Below are 16,871 nucleotides of genomic sequence, written 5' to 3'. Positions count from 1 at the left end.
TATTTGTTTTTTTTTTGCTTATTCCTTGTGAGTAACAGAACCTGATTTGTGGGTTTTAAGCAGACACTCCTTTAGTGTTGCAACTGCCATTTCATGAAACTAAAACAAATATTTACACTGCAAAACAGCTTGCAGAGCACACACGGGACGTCTCTTTAGCTAGTGCTTTTCTTGTAAAGGTTGTTTCAAATGATCAACTTTAAACACTCTATTAGAATAACCAAAACCAATACTAGTAGCATGATAGAAGCATTCATTTTAGAAGTTTCTAAGAGTAATCAAAGTAATCTGATAATAAAATAAATTACAGCAATCATAAAGGCTGCTGAAGAAATATTTGTAAATAATAAAAATATATATATTTTTGTGTATATGAATCATCTATGGAGTGAATGAGCTGCTATGCGCGTCCTCGCTGTTGTAAAAAATCATGTGATTGCGCGTCCCCGCGGAGCCAATGGTAAGAGCCAATGGGCGGAGCCAGTGGGAGGGGCCAGGGATCCTTCATGAGGCAACATTGTCTCAGTAAAGAGCGCTCATCCAGCGTGGCACTATTTTTTATACAAGTAACGTCAGTTTTTAGCTGTTGAGAGTTTGTTTATTTTTGTTTGGGTTTTTTTTTTTTTTTGGTGGACGAAATATACCCAACAGGAGCTCTTATGTAACCCCCTTTGAAACTCTACGGATTAACATCTTTCTTTAAAAAAAAAAAAAAAAAACCCGTGGGATTGTGGTTCATTTCTCGACGAGCCGGATACAGCTCGACGCCGATAGAGACGCTCGACTCGAGTCCAATCGTCCTGACATGGACACAGGAATCATACCTGAAAAAAAAAGGTAACGTCGCGGCCAGCCGGCGCTACGAATTAGCTCATGTCGCTCTTTATTATTTTATTTATTTTTATTTTAAAGTAAAGCTGCTGAACTTTGGTGTTTCGTTTGGGTTTAGTTGCCGTTAACTCACGTGACAACAACGGCCTTTATTTCAAGGTTAACTGCGGCTTCGTTTGCCTGAACTGACTGCTAGCTGTTAGCCGCTAGCAAGCGGCTAACGCAGCTAAATAGTTCGTCAAATGTAGGCACTTGTTCGATTTAACTAACATTTGGGTTGATTTTATCGCTTTAGCCCGATTGTATTTGTGTTAGATAGTTTTAGTTACCTCTGCTGTGCTTGTTGCGTATTTTAAACGCGACTAGCCGAGACTTCCTCGTTGTTTTTGACCGACACATTAAGTTTTATATTCTGTAAATAATACACCACTGGAGGTTTTTGTTTTGCTGGGATCGTGAGAGCAAGATGTTGGCTATTTCTGTTAAAATGTAAAGCGATTTTAAAGGAGTGAATTCATTTTGGTTGGCTTATAAGACTGTGAGCCCATCCAGCGGAAAAGACTTATATAAAATGGGGGTGATTAACTCTGCTCATCAGCAAAGTGTGGAAACAGCTTATTAGTGGCAGCTAACTTTGACCAGGAGGTCAGGAAGGTGTTGACCACAGCTGATTATTAGATCTAGCTGCTCAAAATAAATAGTTTTATTTTGTTGTTTTTTTAAGGAATGCTAAGTGCAAACCCTGTAAGGCAAGGTGCTGGATAGCAACCGGTTCTGTTACTGGAAAACACTGTTCAAGTCAGAGCCAAGACCAGGCCTGTATAAGTTGTCCTCAGATGACTTTTTAACAACTACTTTCACCCTCTGTTGTGTAAAGTGTATGTTGAAGCCACATCCTGTGTCCAATTAATGCAATACTGAAGGATTTCTAATAGTTTGACTTTTTACAGTTAAACCATAATTAGATGTGAAGAATGAAAATAGGTGTTTACTCTTTTTTTTATTTTTGATAATTAAAGTCAAACTATTTTTCAGTGCAACAAACACTAAAGATTTGATGCGTTTCATAGGTGGCTTTTTATTTGTGCTTTGTCGTGGGAATTTGGATAATCAAATTATTTGGTCATTTTGACCAGGCACTCCCGAAGAAGCGCATGCTTCTGAGACAAAGGAGATTCTCTTAAATAATTGGACGGCTTCTCCCATTGATTATAACAGTTTCAGTTGTTTTTTTTTTTTTAATGCGGCGTGTTTGAAATGGTTTGCCCCACTTGATAGCAGGGATCTGGTGGTGTGGCTTTCCACACATCGGGATCACGTTACAGGATCAAAATATTGTGAAGCCCCAGCTGTTTGTCCAAGCTGCCCTACAACAAATCAAATCTACGGTGGAGCCTAATCATTTGAAAAGGTTTCCATTAGTCGCTTCTGGAGAGGATAATAACCTCGCTCGAACCCTGTTTGAGCTTTTTCTTTACCCGTCTCTTCTAGATCCACTAAATTGCGGTGACTTGCAGTTTCACACGCAGAGCTCACGTTCTGCCAAATATCGGTCCCAGTTCCCGTTTAGGCCCATGACTGATCCATTTGCAGCAGGAAGAAGGTGGTCATGTTGGTTAAAAGCGGTGCCAAGACCTGCACGTTATCTTGTCAGGTTTCGAAAAGAAACGACGAAGGAAGTGGAAGTGTTAAAAAGTGATAGCTCTAGAGTCGCAGGAGTGAAGGGAAGGGGGAATACAAAATGGCCTTTTTTTTAAAGGATTGATGCTGTAAAATAGGCTTGTTCACTTTTAAATTAAAAGGTCTCATGATTGCATTTGACCTGTAGTTCTTGACCTTGTTTATTTCAAGCTTTTGCTCCGGTGGTGTTTTATTTAGTCACCCCTCCGGGGGGCTTCACTCCTTTGAAATCTCCCTCCGTTTAGACCTTCTTGGCGAAGGGTCAGCATTGTTTTGTGTCGTAGGCTGGTTCAATGTAGTTTTAACTGCTTTCTTTGAGGTGTGCTGGTAATGCTTGTGCCTCATCCCTTAATCACCGGGGCTTGACGTCAATAGGAGTGGCCAAATGTGTGCAGCCTCAGTGGTTGACAATTAGCAGGTTGCTCTGAGGTATTCGAGTAGCAGGCCGGTTTCAACTTGAAAAAAAAAAACAAAAAAAACGGGTTGCCTGCTGAAACAGAGCGCAGGCATGTTTTGGTTTGTGGTTGATAACGAAAATGTGTTCACCCTTGAGTCACCCTTGAATATGTTTGATTACTAATAGAAATTTAGGCTCCACGAGCGTTGAAAGTGAAATCCTGACAAACACAAGTAATTGAAACGGATAAAAATAAATAAAAAGCTGGTGAAGATGTTCCATGAGAAAACATCTGCTGTGGTCATTTACCAGTTTACAAAGATACAAAGCTGTGCCACAGTTATGTGCATCTGGAAACATTTTCTTTTTCCTGTCCTGATGAATAAATTTAGCACAGTTAGGAATTCACAGTGTGTCCCAAACAATCCAAGGAAGGATGTATGAAAAAAGTATTTCAGTACATATTCGTCTTCCCTTCCTTGAACTAATTAGCAGTCTGCTGAGGGGAAAAAAAAAACACAATTAGTTTTACATTAAGTTGTCTCTTTGTATTGCACACCTTGCCTATGCCTAGATCTAAAATAATATACAATATTAGTTTATGCAGTGTGTTGTAATCCACACTAAAGTTAGGTTAATCATTGTTTTTGTCTGTTGGTTTAGTTTCCTCAGTATAGTTTGATCAAATTAGTGGAAATAATGTTTGGTGGATTGTCAACATACAGGAAGACGAAAGTAAAAGTTATTTAGTTTGTACCAGCGTCACATGAAACTAAACTCAAACTGGAAATGTGGAAGCTTTTTCTTGTTTAATGATTGACACCGTGTCTCGTTTTGAGCGCGTTTGTTGGTGAATACCCCTGATGGAACAGCAGCTGATTTCTCTGTAAATACACAAAACACCTCATTAAGAATGTCGTTAGTATGCCTCTCCGTGCACTTGAATAATTGCATTTAAAAAAATGCTGAGGAAATGCTCCTTATCCCACCGGAGCAAATAGTTTGCCTTGGAGTGACTAACACTTTGAACTTGGAAGCTTTTCCTAATTTTTACGTTCTTGTATTTCTTGCATCTTGTTATATCTTTGGGTGTCATACAGGCAAATGCATAACGGCTAGATTCAGGAAGAGCATGTCTTTATTTGCAGCTTTTTACTGAGCTGCATAACAAAAAGGAAAATATACGATTATTCAGGCTGTAACGCCATTATTCAGTTTATAAGATTGAGTAGTTTATAGCAGCTTCACAGAAGAAAACTCAAATTGCCTGATTGTTATAGAGCTTTCATTGAATGCAGAATGGGTTTATTTTTTATTTGCTTCTGTGTGAGTGTAGTAACCCTTCTTCAAACTGGATTATATAATGAGAGCGTGTTTATCGTCTCCCACATCAGGACTGGCCGATAGGGAGAGCATTCCCCTTGTAAAATAGGTCAGCCCCTTGTAACAGAATCAACAAGCAACTCTCCGGTAGCTTTGGTAAAGGTGATTTTTTTTTTTTTTTTTCCTCCCCTCTCCTTCCTTCAGCCTGAAGTCCACATTGCCACATCTGCAAACTTTAATGTTGACTTTCAAACCCTCGTTAACGAAACAAAGTCTTTGACGGTGCAGGCTTGGAGCTGCAAACTAAAAATGCGAAGCGGAGAACTGCTGTGTGAGCATGACTTTGTGGATTAGCAGCGTTACGTAACGGTGGCCTCTCTGCTGAGCGGTTTTGTTTTCACTGCATATTTCACATAAATCTATCAGATCTAATAGGATCCTTGGTTTGGATTTTAAAACAAGTGTTTTTATTGTAGCTTAAATTAATGTATAGATGCGTTCTCTACCTGCAGATGTTTATCAGAGCTGCTTATATTTGATTTAATAGTAATTCACAGTGGTTCTGTCCTGTGCTGATGAGTTACAGGATGTTTTATTAATTTTTTTAATAGGATTTCCATATAGAGCTGATCTGGGCTGTTACTACATACTTATTATCTTCATTTTGAGTGCAAAGTAAAAGTTATTTAGGCTCATTTTTGATTCGATTAGAATTCAGAGGGCTACAGTGTGATTTATAAAATGATTATTCATGCAAACTGATTACCTTGAAATCTAAATGACTATGGCTTATTTTACACTGACGTTTATATTTTTATGGCAAATAAAAAGTGCACAAAATATATGTCAAAATACCCTATTAATCAGAATCTGCTATCTTAACATTGACATCATTATAGAAAAGTTAAAGCTGGAAATTTATCCACAAATCAGACGTTTCAGATTCATTACTAAAGGCTACTATTTTCAGGGTTTGGTGAAGAAAAGATTAAAAAAAGATATGAAAACACGGGTTTACTGCAACATGTTTCGACTACAGGAATCTACGGTAACTCGTCAGGGACAAATGGCTAAACAAAATAGGTTTTTGACATTTGAAAATTGATTCAATCTTCCGTGTCCGCAATGCAGTGCATTCAAAAAAAATATATTTTTTTTACCTCCCACTCCTAATACTGAGATATTCTAAGTGTCCTATGGGAGTAAACAAATGATTATTTATTAAAAGTGTTGGCAGAGAAGCATTTAAAGTGCCTCTGTGGCTTGTCAATAGTTGGATATGTATAAATATCAGCAGAAGAAAGTTCGGACCTGCTTGTTTTTCACCGGCTTAGATCAGACCAGGTTTGTGACTTCCTTAGAGACAATGATCTGGCTCAGACCTGAGACTCTTTTTAACCTCATAGGAACAATTATTTCTGTTATAGAGCTGTTTGCACATCACATATGTAATGGAAAGCTTCGGCGTGAAACGTAGCCTCCCAGTTTGTCATTTGCAGCAGACTAATTTTAGTCAGCTGGTCTATTTTCAGGCCGGGGAGGCTCTAAATAACAATATGCCCTTGGTCAGCGCTGTAAGTGCGTACCAGATCAATGTCAATTAGGTGTGCTTTTCATAGCAGGGGGCTTTTAAGCTGTTGTCCATTTAGTTGTGATGCTGCTCCACTGTCATCTAAATGTGTTTGGAGTTCCTGAGGCGCAGTTCGCAGCAAGACTGACTAAACGGTGGTCATGTTAACGTCTTACTACGTTGCTTTTTTTAGTTAAAGGTGACGTAAGCGGTAGACCTGGCTCGACAACTCTGTAAAATGTTTGAGTCCGTGCAGAAGTTTAAAGCCCTTCAGATGGTTTTCATAGTGACTTGCATTACGCCATTTAAAGCCTGCTTCAAAGAGCACTTATCTTGAGATCTTGTTTACAGTCTGCCCCAGAAACCAGGCCTCTGATAACTGCCCCGAAAACATGCAAAAGAGAATCCGGTACAGGAGCAATGAGCACATCTGAGATCTGCTCCGATTAAATAACCCACTCTGTAATGTTTGCCTTGCGTGTGTTCACCTTTTCTCAACGCCTGTCCCTGCAGATTTGTTTGACCAAGCTTGTTCGTGTGACCGCGATCGTTGTGCTGCAGCTGAGCTCTTCACCAAAACACAGATAACTCTTTCCTGACAAATCACTTGAGTATGTGGGCTCTGTTTGTCTTGGCCGTCGGCCAGGTGCAGATGTCCATCTCGGTGAATGTGTCTTTCAGGGCTTCAGACAGTGGCTGGTGTCATAAGGCGGCTTGCTGAAGGCTCCAGCTGCTGGCTTCAGCCCCTGCAGACCGGGATTCGGTTAGAAACCATGGATGTTTGCTCTCGTGCGTCTAGCGGCTCATCCACCGCCTGTCTGTCTCCTGCAGGGTGAGCTCGGAGCGCAGGAAGGAGAAATCGAGGGACGCAGCGAGATGCCGCCGTGGGAAGGAGTCGGAGGTGTTCTACGAGCTGGCCAAGGAGCTGCCCCTCCCCCACAGCACCAGCTCGAGCCTGGACAAGGCCTCCATCATGAGGCTGACCATCAGTTACCTGCGCATGAGGAAACTACTCTGCATCGGTCAGTGTCTGTAGTTACAGCTGATTATAGACCGTTTAGCCTCTGTAACTGCAGGCTTGTGCTTCTTTATCATTTGTTTTCTTCAAGTTGGCTTCAGATTAGTTCCATCTGTTGTGCAGATTTAAAATACACCTACATGTAGTATAGGCCATCTTACTCGAGACACAAAGAGTGAGTGGAAAAGGAGGGAAAGTACTGAATAATCTGCTGAAACACACACGTATAGATGGCTCTGCAAACACACCTGTGGCTTATTTTTCTCCCCTGTGGGAGTCTGCAGATGTTTTTGACCAGTTTGCCTTATCGCCTTCCTCCTCTTTCTTGTTATCTCCTCCAGAAGAGCCAGTGGTAGCGGAGCAAACGGAGCTCGACATCCAGCTGAACAGCTCCTACCTAAAGGCACTGGAGGGCTTTCTGATGGTGCTGTCTGAAGATGGAGATATGATCTATCTGTCCGAGAACGTCAGCAAGTGCCTTGGCCTCGCACAGGTTGGTCTGAAATGACCCCCGTATGTGTCAGAGGAAAGGAATAACCACTGTATGCCACACAAGATACGCTGCTAACTTCACATTCAGATTATATGTGAACTGTCAGACTCTAAAGTCGCCGTTTTGGTTTGTGTGTGTTTTATAGTTTGACCTGACTGGACACAGTGTGTTTGACTTCACACATCCCTGCGATCAGGAGGAGCTGAGAGAGATGCTCATCTACAGAACAGGTGAGCAGTGTGGGACGAAAAAAAAATGCAGCTTTTGACAGAAACAGAGGCACACAGAGCTCTGAGTCAGGTCTATTCGTGCTTCATTTGCTGCGTCTCTACACACTGATATTGTCTCAGCTGTCTCTGCTGGTAACACTACTTCCTTTTTATCTCTCTGTAGCTCACCACAATGCAGCTTTACAGCCTAACGTCTCCTCTTTATGCAAATCCTAACTTTGGCAGTTTGCTAAATGTTTTAAAAAAACAACACTCCACTATGTGAAAGCAACATAAATTTCAGGTTTACTTCAATTAACCGAGGCTCCGTACCTTTTTTTTTTTGTGATTTTAGGCTCCAAGAAAGTCAAGGAACCAAATACAGAGCGAAGCTTCTTTGTCCGGATGAAGTGCACCCTCACAAGCAGGGGCCGCACCGTCAACGTCAAGTCAGCTACATGGAAGGTAGGCTACAGGGAAACGCACTGTGTCACGTTTTAACGCACGCCTGTTCATGATCTGTGGACAACTACTGTCCAGGTTAATCAGATTTCACTAAAACTAGAGCTTGATAAAACCCCACGCTGAAAGCAGCAACTTTATTGTCCTTTTATTAATTCTATTAACCTGTTAGTAACTGGATGCCTGGTCTGTTTTGAAGCTGCAGGACATCTTGTCTCAGGAAATAAAAAGGCTGCATGATGACAGATGGTGTGCTCTTTGTAAACTTAAAAATATATATTTTAGAATTGAACTGTCCACGGTCAAAGTGTTTTGAAGATGTGACCCCCCCCCNCCGCCCGCCCGCCCGCCTTGTTCCTGCAGGTGCTTCATTGCTCGGGTCACGTCCACGTTCACGACAGCCAGGCTGAGCAGACCGCCGAGGGGCAGAAGGAGCCTTTGGTCCCCTACCTGGTCCTGATCTGCGACCCCATCCCTCACCCGTCCAACATCGAGGTCCCTCTGGACACAAAGACCTTCCTCAGCCGCCACACGATGGACATGAAGTTCACATACTGTGACGAGAGGTAGGTTTAGCCGTCATGAGTAAATATTCTTAAGGTTTTGGTGATCTTTTAGTCGGTTCCTTGCTCGTTGTCACACAGAGACCCCTGGTGTTCAAAGTGGGAATTACAAAATAATTTATTTTTATTTGTTGCACAGGATCACTGAACTCATGGGTTATGATCCAGAGGACCTGCTGCACCGTTCTGTGTATGAGTATTACCACGCTCTGGACTCGGACCATCTAACCAAGACTCACCACCACCGTAAGCTAGACAACAAGTCTTGGAACTTCGGCTGAATGAAGTAAACCCTTCCTCCGTTCAAACAGTTTTGTTTTTTGTTGTATTGTTCTCAGTGTTTGCTAAGGGCCAGGTCACCACGGGTCAGTACCGAATGTTGGCGAAAAGAGGGGGCTTTGTGTGGGTGGAAACACAGGCCACTGTCATCTACAACAACAAGAACTCACAGCCACAGTGTGTTGTCTGTGTCAACTTTGTGCTCAGGTACTAAAAGGCCTCTTTAACCAGTTCTGTGTCCTACTCCCCTAAAAGTAATATTTGAAGACTGGTTTTGCATTTTATTTGTTTAACAGTGGGATCCAGGAGGACAAATTAATCCTGTCTTTGGAGCAGACTGAGGATGTGAAGCCAGTGAAGAAGAAGGAAGAACAGGAGGAAGAGCAGGTCGAGATTGAGAGCAGCATCACTATCCGGGTGGGGAAGGAGGAGAAGAGCCCAGAACTGGATGTGGTCAAGCTCTTTACAGATATGGTGGAGCCCGAGCCGGTGGGTAGCCTGTACGAACGGTTTAAGCATAACTCCGAGGCGCTCACCCTGCTGGCACCAGCAGCTGGGGACACAATCATCTCCCTGGACTTCAGCTCTCCCGGTTAGTGTCCACGTAGTCGTAGAACATCGATGCGCATCATAAACCTGTTTATATCTGTGTTTAAAAACAAACCGTGATCTGCATTCACCGTCAGGTGCAGAATCGGACGTGCACGTGCTGAAGGACGTCCCTCTCTACAACGACGTCGTGCTGCCCTCCACAAGCGACAAGCTGACCCTGCCTCTGTCCCCCCTGCCCCCCAGCGAGCCTTTTACTGCCGCCAACACCCCCGCTGAGGAGGTAAAGTCCGAGCGCTTTGCTCCGTCCCCAACCACTTCTCCTCCCCACGGTTCTGCTGAGGTAAAATACATTTATTACAGCTGCTATTTTGCCACTTAACTCATTTTCGGTGGAAGCTAAAACTAAAACTGTGACGTTTTGTTCGTTTCAGGCTAACGGTCCTTTGGGCTTTTCTTTCCCAATGGATTCAGACATGAACTCAGATTTCAAACTAGACTTGGTGGAGAAGTTTTTTGCCATCGACCCGGAGTCCAAACCCCCCTTCAACACACAGGTATGGTTGTACACTTGTGTGTATACTGTGAGTCAGCTAGAGGTCTTAATATTTTGATTGATTAAATGTATTTTCATGTCATCTTCCTCCAAAAACCTGCATGGTAAAATACCATAACCATAGGCGTTCATGTCCCTTCTCCCTCACAACTGAAATGAATAATAAAACTAATGTCTTCCCCTTCAGCCAATGGAGGACTTGGACCTGGAGATGCTGGCGCCCTACATCCCCATGGATGACGACTTCCAGCTGCGCTGCCTCACTCCAGAGGAGCCTCTAACTTGTGGACCAGTCAAATCCTCCGAAAGTTCCCCCGTCCTCGTCAAACAGGAAGCCCGCAGCTATCCCAACTCTCTGTTCAGCCCGTCTGACAGTCACACAGCTTCCTCAGAGCCCGTCAGCTCGCCGTCTCCCACCATCATCCTTTTGGCTAGGTACAATCTCCAAAATGCCACCTTCTTTTTTTGTTTAAAACATATCACATTCATTTAACTTTCATGGAAAGCTAGATAAACGCCATTATTGTTGTGCTGCAGGACTCCAGAGATGGAGAAAGCCGTGTCCGTCAGAAATCTGGCAGCTCAGAACACGCCGCGCAAAAGAAAACTGAGCGAATTAAAAGAGATGATTGAGCAGGTTTGTCTGATAACAGGATCGAATTCATTTGTAGAGCTTAACTTTAACATCTGTAATTAATGTTTGTTTTTTTAAAATCAGGGAAGTTTGCCCCAAGAGCAGCTTGAGAAGGGCAAAAAGCTGAAGGCGACAGAGCCGGGAGCAGCTACGACCGTACTTCTACTCCCTTCAGGTGAGTAAACCAGATCTTTGCTGCGATCAATCGTCGCCGAAAGCGTGACATTGAGGTTGTCATAACAGTCTCTTTACGTCTTAAGACATGGCGAGTCGATTGCTCGGCACCACTTCGGACGGCGCCGGCCCCCTCTTCACCCTGCCGCATCTCACCAGCTACGACTGCGAGGTGAACGCCCCCTTACAGGGTCGTCAGTACCTCCTGCAGGGCGAGGAGCTGCTGCGCGCTCTGGACCACGTCAACTGAGTCAGTACTTCACTGCCGGACTAGACTGGGCACTACAATTAGTCCCTCACATTGTCACTCCCACCGACCCAACCCCACTGCCACTTATTTATGTATCTACAGTATGAGTTTCGACTATAGTTCGGCTGCTGTTTGTGCACATTATTTGATATTTGCAGCATTCCACCGTGACAAACACCATAGCAGCATCTCGGTTTTGGTGCAAGGGATTCAGGCATCATTAAGATATTGAATAGTTTATTTTTTATTTTATTATTTTATTTTCCCTCCTCTTCCGGGGAGTCTCTCAGCACACAGCGCCTTGACAGATGACCCTTCTCCAGCGGGTCGCCACAGAACCTGGCGCTACTGCCAGCAGTGTATTGTAAGCTTCAGTCGCACAACTTCTATTTTCTTAAGAAGAAAAAAATTTAAATATTACCAGCAATATATATGAAACCTTTTTAAAAGTAGATTTAATGGAATATGAACAATTTTATTTTTTGTCCTCCCATACTTGTATGTTGTAGTACTTGTACCTTTTAAAAGATGTCTTTAGTCCAAAAGTAAAAACCATGTTTGAACCCTAAGAGGTTTGAATGTTCTCTCCATTTAATAGCGGTCTTTGAGCTGAATATGTTTAATTGTGTAGCAGTCCAGTACATGTCACTTTATTATTTTACTGTAAGTGTGTGTTACTGTACATATACCAGGGACATTTAAAATGTACTCAGTATGGCTTCATGGCTCAGTGAAATCTGTGAGGAGCTTTTTCACTTTTATTTACTTTCTCATCCAGGATTGGGATTTTTTTTTCTTTTTTTTACATGAAGCGACTTCATGTCTTCGATCACGTGACGTATGCTCAAAGCAATTTAAAAAATAATCAATCTTTTTTTTTTTTTGCTCATAATCGTCATCATAGCAAGATTTGTGACTTGACAGACTTATTTACTCACTTAATGGTAGTCATTTTAATACCATGTCTCTTTGCCATAGTGTTGAGTCTCTCATGCTTCTTTTTGCTGTTTAACAATAAATGGCTTTAAAAAAAGGTGCACTGTTTTCAAGGATGATTTTTATTTTACACTTGATGCTTTTTTCTTTTTTGGTTGTAGATTGGGTTTGCGAGGATTAAAATGACCTGAAAACTCAAGCATAAATTATTTAATGCGCCGAGCAGTTCGAGAAATGACGAATATTTTAAGAAAAAAAGCATTTCTTAAACTGGCAGGAATAACTGTCTGTGTAGTAGTAAAAATCATTACACTGGAGTGATTAAAATCTCACATTCAGTCAAAAGGAAATCCATTTGACCACAGTTATTATTAGGTTTCACAGTTTTTCTCCTCATTAATGTGTTCATCAGTTCATACAGCTGACATGAAGGTTTACAGTGTTACTCGATGTATTCAGGAGTCACCCGAAGCTGCAGCAGCTCATTTTCCCTCCGCACCAGCAGGGCAATGTTGCTGCTGCTGCTGCGGACTGCCTTGTAGATCTCCTCCGAGGTTTTCACCTTCACCCCGTTTATCTCCACCACCACATCTCCTGGGAGCATGCCAGCTCTGAAACGAGTGCGACAGCAGCATGCGTCGATGAGCAATCCGTACGTAACCAAAGACGTCACGGGCGTTAAACATTCTCGAGGCGAAACGGTTCACCTGTTGGCCGGTGAGCCGGCGATGACTCTGTGGATCAGGACACCGTGTGTCACGTTCGGGAAGGACCGGTCTCTGATCTTCAGCTCAGCAATGATGCTAAAATAGACAAAAAAACAAAAACAAAATGGCGTCAAACACCTGCAGCTGCTGCAAGCTTCCTGCACACCACGGGCCTTTTTTTACCTTGGTGTCAGCGTCAGCATCATGACGCCGATGTATCTGGGCTTCGTTCCTGATTCAACAAACCGGGAAGCTAAAAGAAGGACGAGAAAATAAAGAACCTTTTTTTTTAAAAAAAAGAGGGACAGTCTGAATGAAATCCTAAAGCTGTCAATTCTTTGTCCAAGCTTACTTTTTCTTTTTGCCGCTTGATCGAGGAAACGCCTCACGTGATCAGAGGGAATAGCAAACGAGATCCCTGCAGTGACCTTCATGGTGTTTATCCCGATGACTTCCCCGTCCTGATGAGAGCAGATATTCGTAAAAAAATTATGTTGTTTGAGGTAGCTCATTTAAAAGATGTCAGAAAACTAATAGATGATTCAACCAGGTGGTCCAAAAATAACACCATTACTGTTTTCACTACAATAAATCTGCAGGGCAAGTTAAAGACAATTAAATGGGTTTGACTTAATCTAATTTTGTAAACATGTGGTTAAATATTCACCTAATCTTAAACTACAAACAAGAACTACATGTTACCAAAATTAGCTTCTTCCAGCTTAGCTATAAATCAAAAACAGCATATATAATCCACATCATTTCATGATTCAAAACTAACAATCACTAAACCAGGGAGCTATTTGTGGTAAAGTTACTTTATTTGTCAAGGGAGTCTGGTGGCTTTTAATGCCTGCTGGGAAGGACAGGCTGAGGTAAAAATACCCTAAATACAGTGAAAATATTGACATTCTTAAATGGCAAAAAACATGTTTTGCTTGTGTTTCGAGTCAGTTTGCTAAACGGAACTATCCTTTTAGCTCTGAGGGTTTATTTACATTTTCCACAAGCAGGATCAGTGTTGATGGGTGTGTCCAGGAAACAAAGGGTTTGTTTGTGAAAGGAAAATAGATCTCATGACCAGGTAATGTATAAACCAGGTAACTCTGCAATTCATACTTCTTATATATACATACATGTGTGTATGTATGAAGACTTCAGCGGGAACTGTGACTCACCAGATTAATCAAAGGACCTCCAGAGTTCCCAAACTGCAAAGAGAATTAGAGAATTAGTCCCATCTGACGTGAAGAAACAAACTACAACTGAAGCAGAGCAACTCTAATAGGTTTATATTTAGAAATATGCAAGTACCGTTAAAAAGAGTTAAAGGAACATCTACAGATGAATTTCGAGGTACTCACATCGATGGTTGCGTCCGTCTGGATGTACTCCATGTTGGAGTTTGACAGGCCCAGCTCCTTGCTGCCTCTCTGAGCCGAGCTGACGATCCCTGACGTGATTGTGTTTCGCAGAGCAAACGGACTTCCCATGGCGACCACAAACTCCCCTTGTCGAACGTCGGACGACTGAGCGAGTTTGAGCGTGGGCAGGGGGTTCTACGAGCCAGGAGAGAGGAGACGATGAGGGATTGCGAGAACAGAGCTCCCCACTTTATCTTTGCCCCAAGTTTTCTTCATTAATATGACTGATGGTTGAGTTCCCTGATCTATTATGGAGGACAGATTTCAGGTCAAACTAAAGACCACATTACTTGTCCTAATAGGTAAAACATGAGCCTATTTCTGCAGATTGTGTGAATACCAGACTTATTTTAGAAGCTACATTCCTTCTTCACCGGACAAACAAGAGGAGGATCAAACTGATGACACTAAACACTTTATACATTATGTACAGTAAAAAAAGTTTCTGAATCTTGTGACTAATTTATATCCTGTAAATCTGAGGGGCTTTTGCCATCTAACAAGTCTCAGGAAGAATGCAAGGACACAAAATAAACACAAAGTTTAAAAATGTAAAATACAATAAAAGCGCTCTCACAGCTGTCACTCGCTGATTGATGAATCAACCTGACTTTAAAAGTGTGAACCATCAGATTTCTCTAGTTTTCTGTCTGCGATTAATTATGCCACATCTAATATTTGTATTTTGTTTCCCTGATTCTGTTACAGTGATACTCTTAACCCTCGGCTCCCACCTTCATTTGTACAAACACTAAACTGTATTTTCTGCTGACCTTTGGGGTGATTTTGATGGTGGCGATGTCTGCCTCGGGATCGACGTCCTGCACGGTGGCGCTGTACGTGTCTCCGTTGGTGAGCTTCACCTGGACTCCTCTCTTGTTGGCCACGACGTGAGCGTTGGTGATGATGAGGCCATCGCTGCTGACGATGAAACCCGAGCCGTTTGACACCGGGACATCTCTTCCTGAGAATGGATTTCTGCTAGAGAACAAAGGCAGCTTTTAGACTGGAAGTAAAATGCATCATATCCAAAGAAAAGAAAGGAAACAAACATTTTTTTAACTTCCTAAACTTTTAAAATGTCGTATAGAAAGTCACTTCAGTGACCTTTGTCTTCTGTATCCCTTTTATGGTTGGTAAGACTTGATATGAGGAGCTTTTCTTTTACAACAAAAATGAAGCTTACTGGTTTTACAACAACTTCCTACAACTGCAGTTTATGTTATTTGCCTTGCCAAAACATTAACTATGTCAAGTTATACAAGCTATCAGTGTTTTATATACAATAAATGTGGACAAATACATATATTAGTTCTTTTTTTGTTTGTTTTATCTAGATTTCCATCTTTTAGAAAATGCATTAGTCTTGAAATACAGATGTTTTCCATACTCCTTTTTATGTTTTTCCAGACCTGGATAAGTCTCCACACTCCTCAAAACTCCATAAGAACCCTGTATATAGTTTGGTTTATGTGTTTTTTAAAATAATCAACAGATTATTAAAGTTACTCAACATAAATCAGAGGTTTATTTGATCATTTTAAGCAAATATAAATATTTTTTTCATGATCCGTGTCATGTTAGGGATATTTATAAATAGTAAAATCAGACTTTAGCCTGATTAATGCACTGGATATTTCAGTTTCCGATCATAAAATTATTGTGTAATCAGACACATTCTTCGGTGGAAACTGACTAATTTCATCAGATAAATATTTACTAACTTGTTGTGACACATCAGTGCTGAAAATAACCTCAGTATTTGAACTATATTTGAGATTTCTTATGTACATGCACTTTAGTTGTGCATACTTCATACTGTATTTACATGCCAGATCTGATGAAGAGAAAATCGTGAAACAAGCTATTAAATGACACCAACTTCCTGATTATTAAGGTGCCTTTGTATTAATACTCCAAATTTATCATTTAGTATATTAACATATATCAGGCTCAAAGACCAAATGGGTATTTCCAGTAGGAATATTCTTTAAAAGTTTTGCAGAGATAGTTTTAAAGAGCTGAATACTTTTTTGCCTCACCTGCCCATGATTTCAATGTAAACAACAGCTGGGGTGGACTTCTCCACTACATCTGCTATGAAGTTGTATCTGTAGCGGGGGCTGTCGGGTTTGAAGGGCTGAGCACAACGAGCAGAGGGCAGAATAAGTCCAAGAAAGCCTCCAGGTGATTTAGTGTCTCCCTGCTCGTCCTTCCGGCTGTCCAGAAGCGCCGCGCCGAAGATCCCCAAACCCAAAGACATCGACCTCAACAGGGACGAGCTGCCTTTCCGACCTCCTCCTTCCCAAGCTGGGGGTCTTCCTTCAAGGTCTCCATTTCGACAAACCACAACAGAAGACACCCGGCTGACTGCCTTCAGTCCCGGAGCGTGAGCCCCGCGGCTCTGACACTGTGTCCTTAATACCGACAGAAAACACCTACTGACAGAACTCACTGCCATGTTGTATCACTCGGTCACAGTTTGAGAATTTCAACCCGGAAAAAACAACACTTTACATCCAAACATGCAAACTAATGGACGTTCTTCGCACTAGTGTTAACATTGACTTTGTCTAAGTTAATAAAAACAAACGAAACATAATACTCCCTTTACAAATCGCTCATTTTCTCGTCCAAACACCGACAACTATCGCACTGAGGAAATTAAAACTGCGCATGCGCCGCCGATGTCTTCTTCTTCTTCTTCTTAGATTTTTATTGGCGGTTGGCAAACAACAAATTTGGCGCATTACCGCCACCAACTGGTAAATTCTATTGAATAATTGTGTTAAATTAAGATAACGAAATATTCGCCG

The 16,871-nt window shown here is 41.9% G+C and overlaps 2 protein-coding genes across 5 annotated transcripts; one reads left to right on the top strand and one right to left on the bottom strand.

The window, feature by feature from the left end:
- Window positions 1–587: 587 nt before the first annotated feature.
- hif1aa (hypoxia inducible factor 1 subunit alpha a) lies at window positions 588–12,025 on the top strand. Of its 2 annotated transcripts, XM_017415181.3 has the most exons (15): window positions 588–837; window positions 6,633–6,823; window positions 7,161–7,312; window positions 7,458–7,542; window positions 7,877–7,986; window positions 8,347–8,549; window positions 8,686–8,792; window positions 8,885–9,032; window positions 9,122–9,417; window positions 9,512–9,717; window positions 9,809–9,931; window positions 10,118–10,365; window positions 10,468–10,567; window positions 10,649–10,739; window positions 10,825–12,025. In XM_017415181.3, exons 1-15 carry the CDS (start codon window positions 806–808, stop codon window positions 10,986–10,988), a joined length of 2,256 nt encoding a protein of 751 aa, XP_017270670.1. In that variant the 5' UTR covers window positions 588–805; the 3' UTR covers window positions 10,989–12,025. The 2 variants fall into 2 exon arrangements, with proteins under 2 accessions (XP_017270670.1, XP_037833675.1); XM_037977747.1 differs by lacking the exons at window positions 588–837; window positions 6,633–6,823; window positions 7,161–7,312 and adding an exon at window positions 7,320–7,361.
- Window positions 11,832–16,755, bottom strand: LOC108235278 (serine protease HTRA2, mitochondrial). 3 transcript variants are annotated; one of them, XM_017415202.3, is made up of 8 exons: window positions 16,098–16,751; window positions 14,829–15,033; window positions 13,996–14,190; window positions 13,810–13,842; window positions 12,984–13,092; window positions 12,815–12,884; window positions 12,632–12,727; window positions 11,832–12,535 (listed from the first exon to the last, which is right to left on the bottom strand). In XM_017415202.3, exons 1-8 carry the CDS (start codon window positions 16,514–16,516, stop codon window positions 12,367–12,369), a joined length of 1,296 nt encoding a protein of 431 aa, XP_017270691.1. In that variant the 5' UTR covers window positions 16,517–16,751; the 3' UTR covers window positions 11,832–12,366. The 3 variants fall into 3 exon arrangements, with proteins under 3 accessions (XP_017270691.1, XP_017270683.1, XP_024860503.1); XM_017415194.3 differs by having other exon boundaries at window positions 14,829–15,036; window positions 16,098–16,748; XM_025004735.2 differs by having other exon boundaries at window positions 12,815–13,092; window positions 16,098–16,755.
- Between the last annotated feature and the right edge of the window lie 116 nt (window positions 16,756–16,871).

The sequence above is a fragment of the Kryptolebias marmoratus genome, linkage group LG10 (assembly GCF_001649575.2).
Source record: "Kryptolebias marmoratus isolate JLee-2015 linkage group LG10, ASM164957v2, whole genome shotgun sequence".
Lineage (NCBI taxonomy): Eukaryota > Metazoa > Chordata > Actinopteri > Cyprinodontiformes > Rivulidae > Kryptolebias > Kryptolebias marmoratus.
The sequence above is the reverse complement of the archived record's forward strand: the minus strand, read 5'-3'. Positions and strand labels throughout refer to the sequence as shown.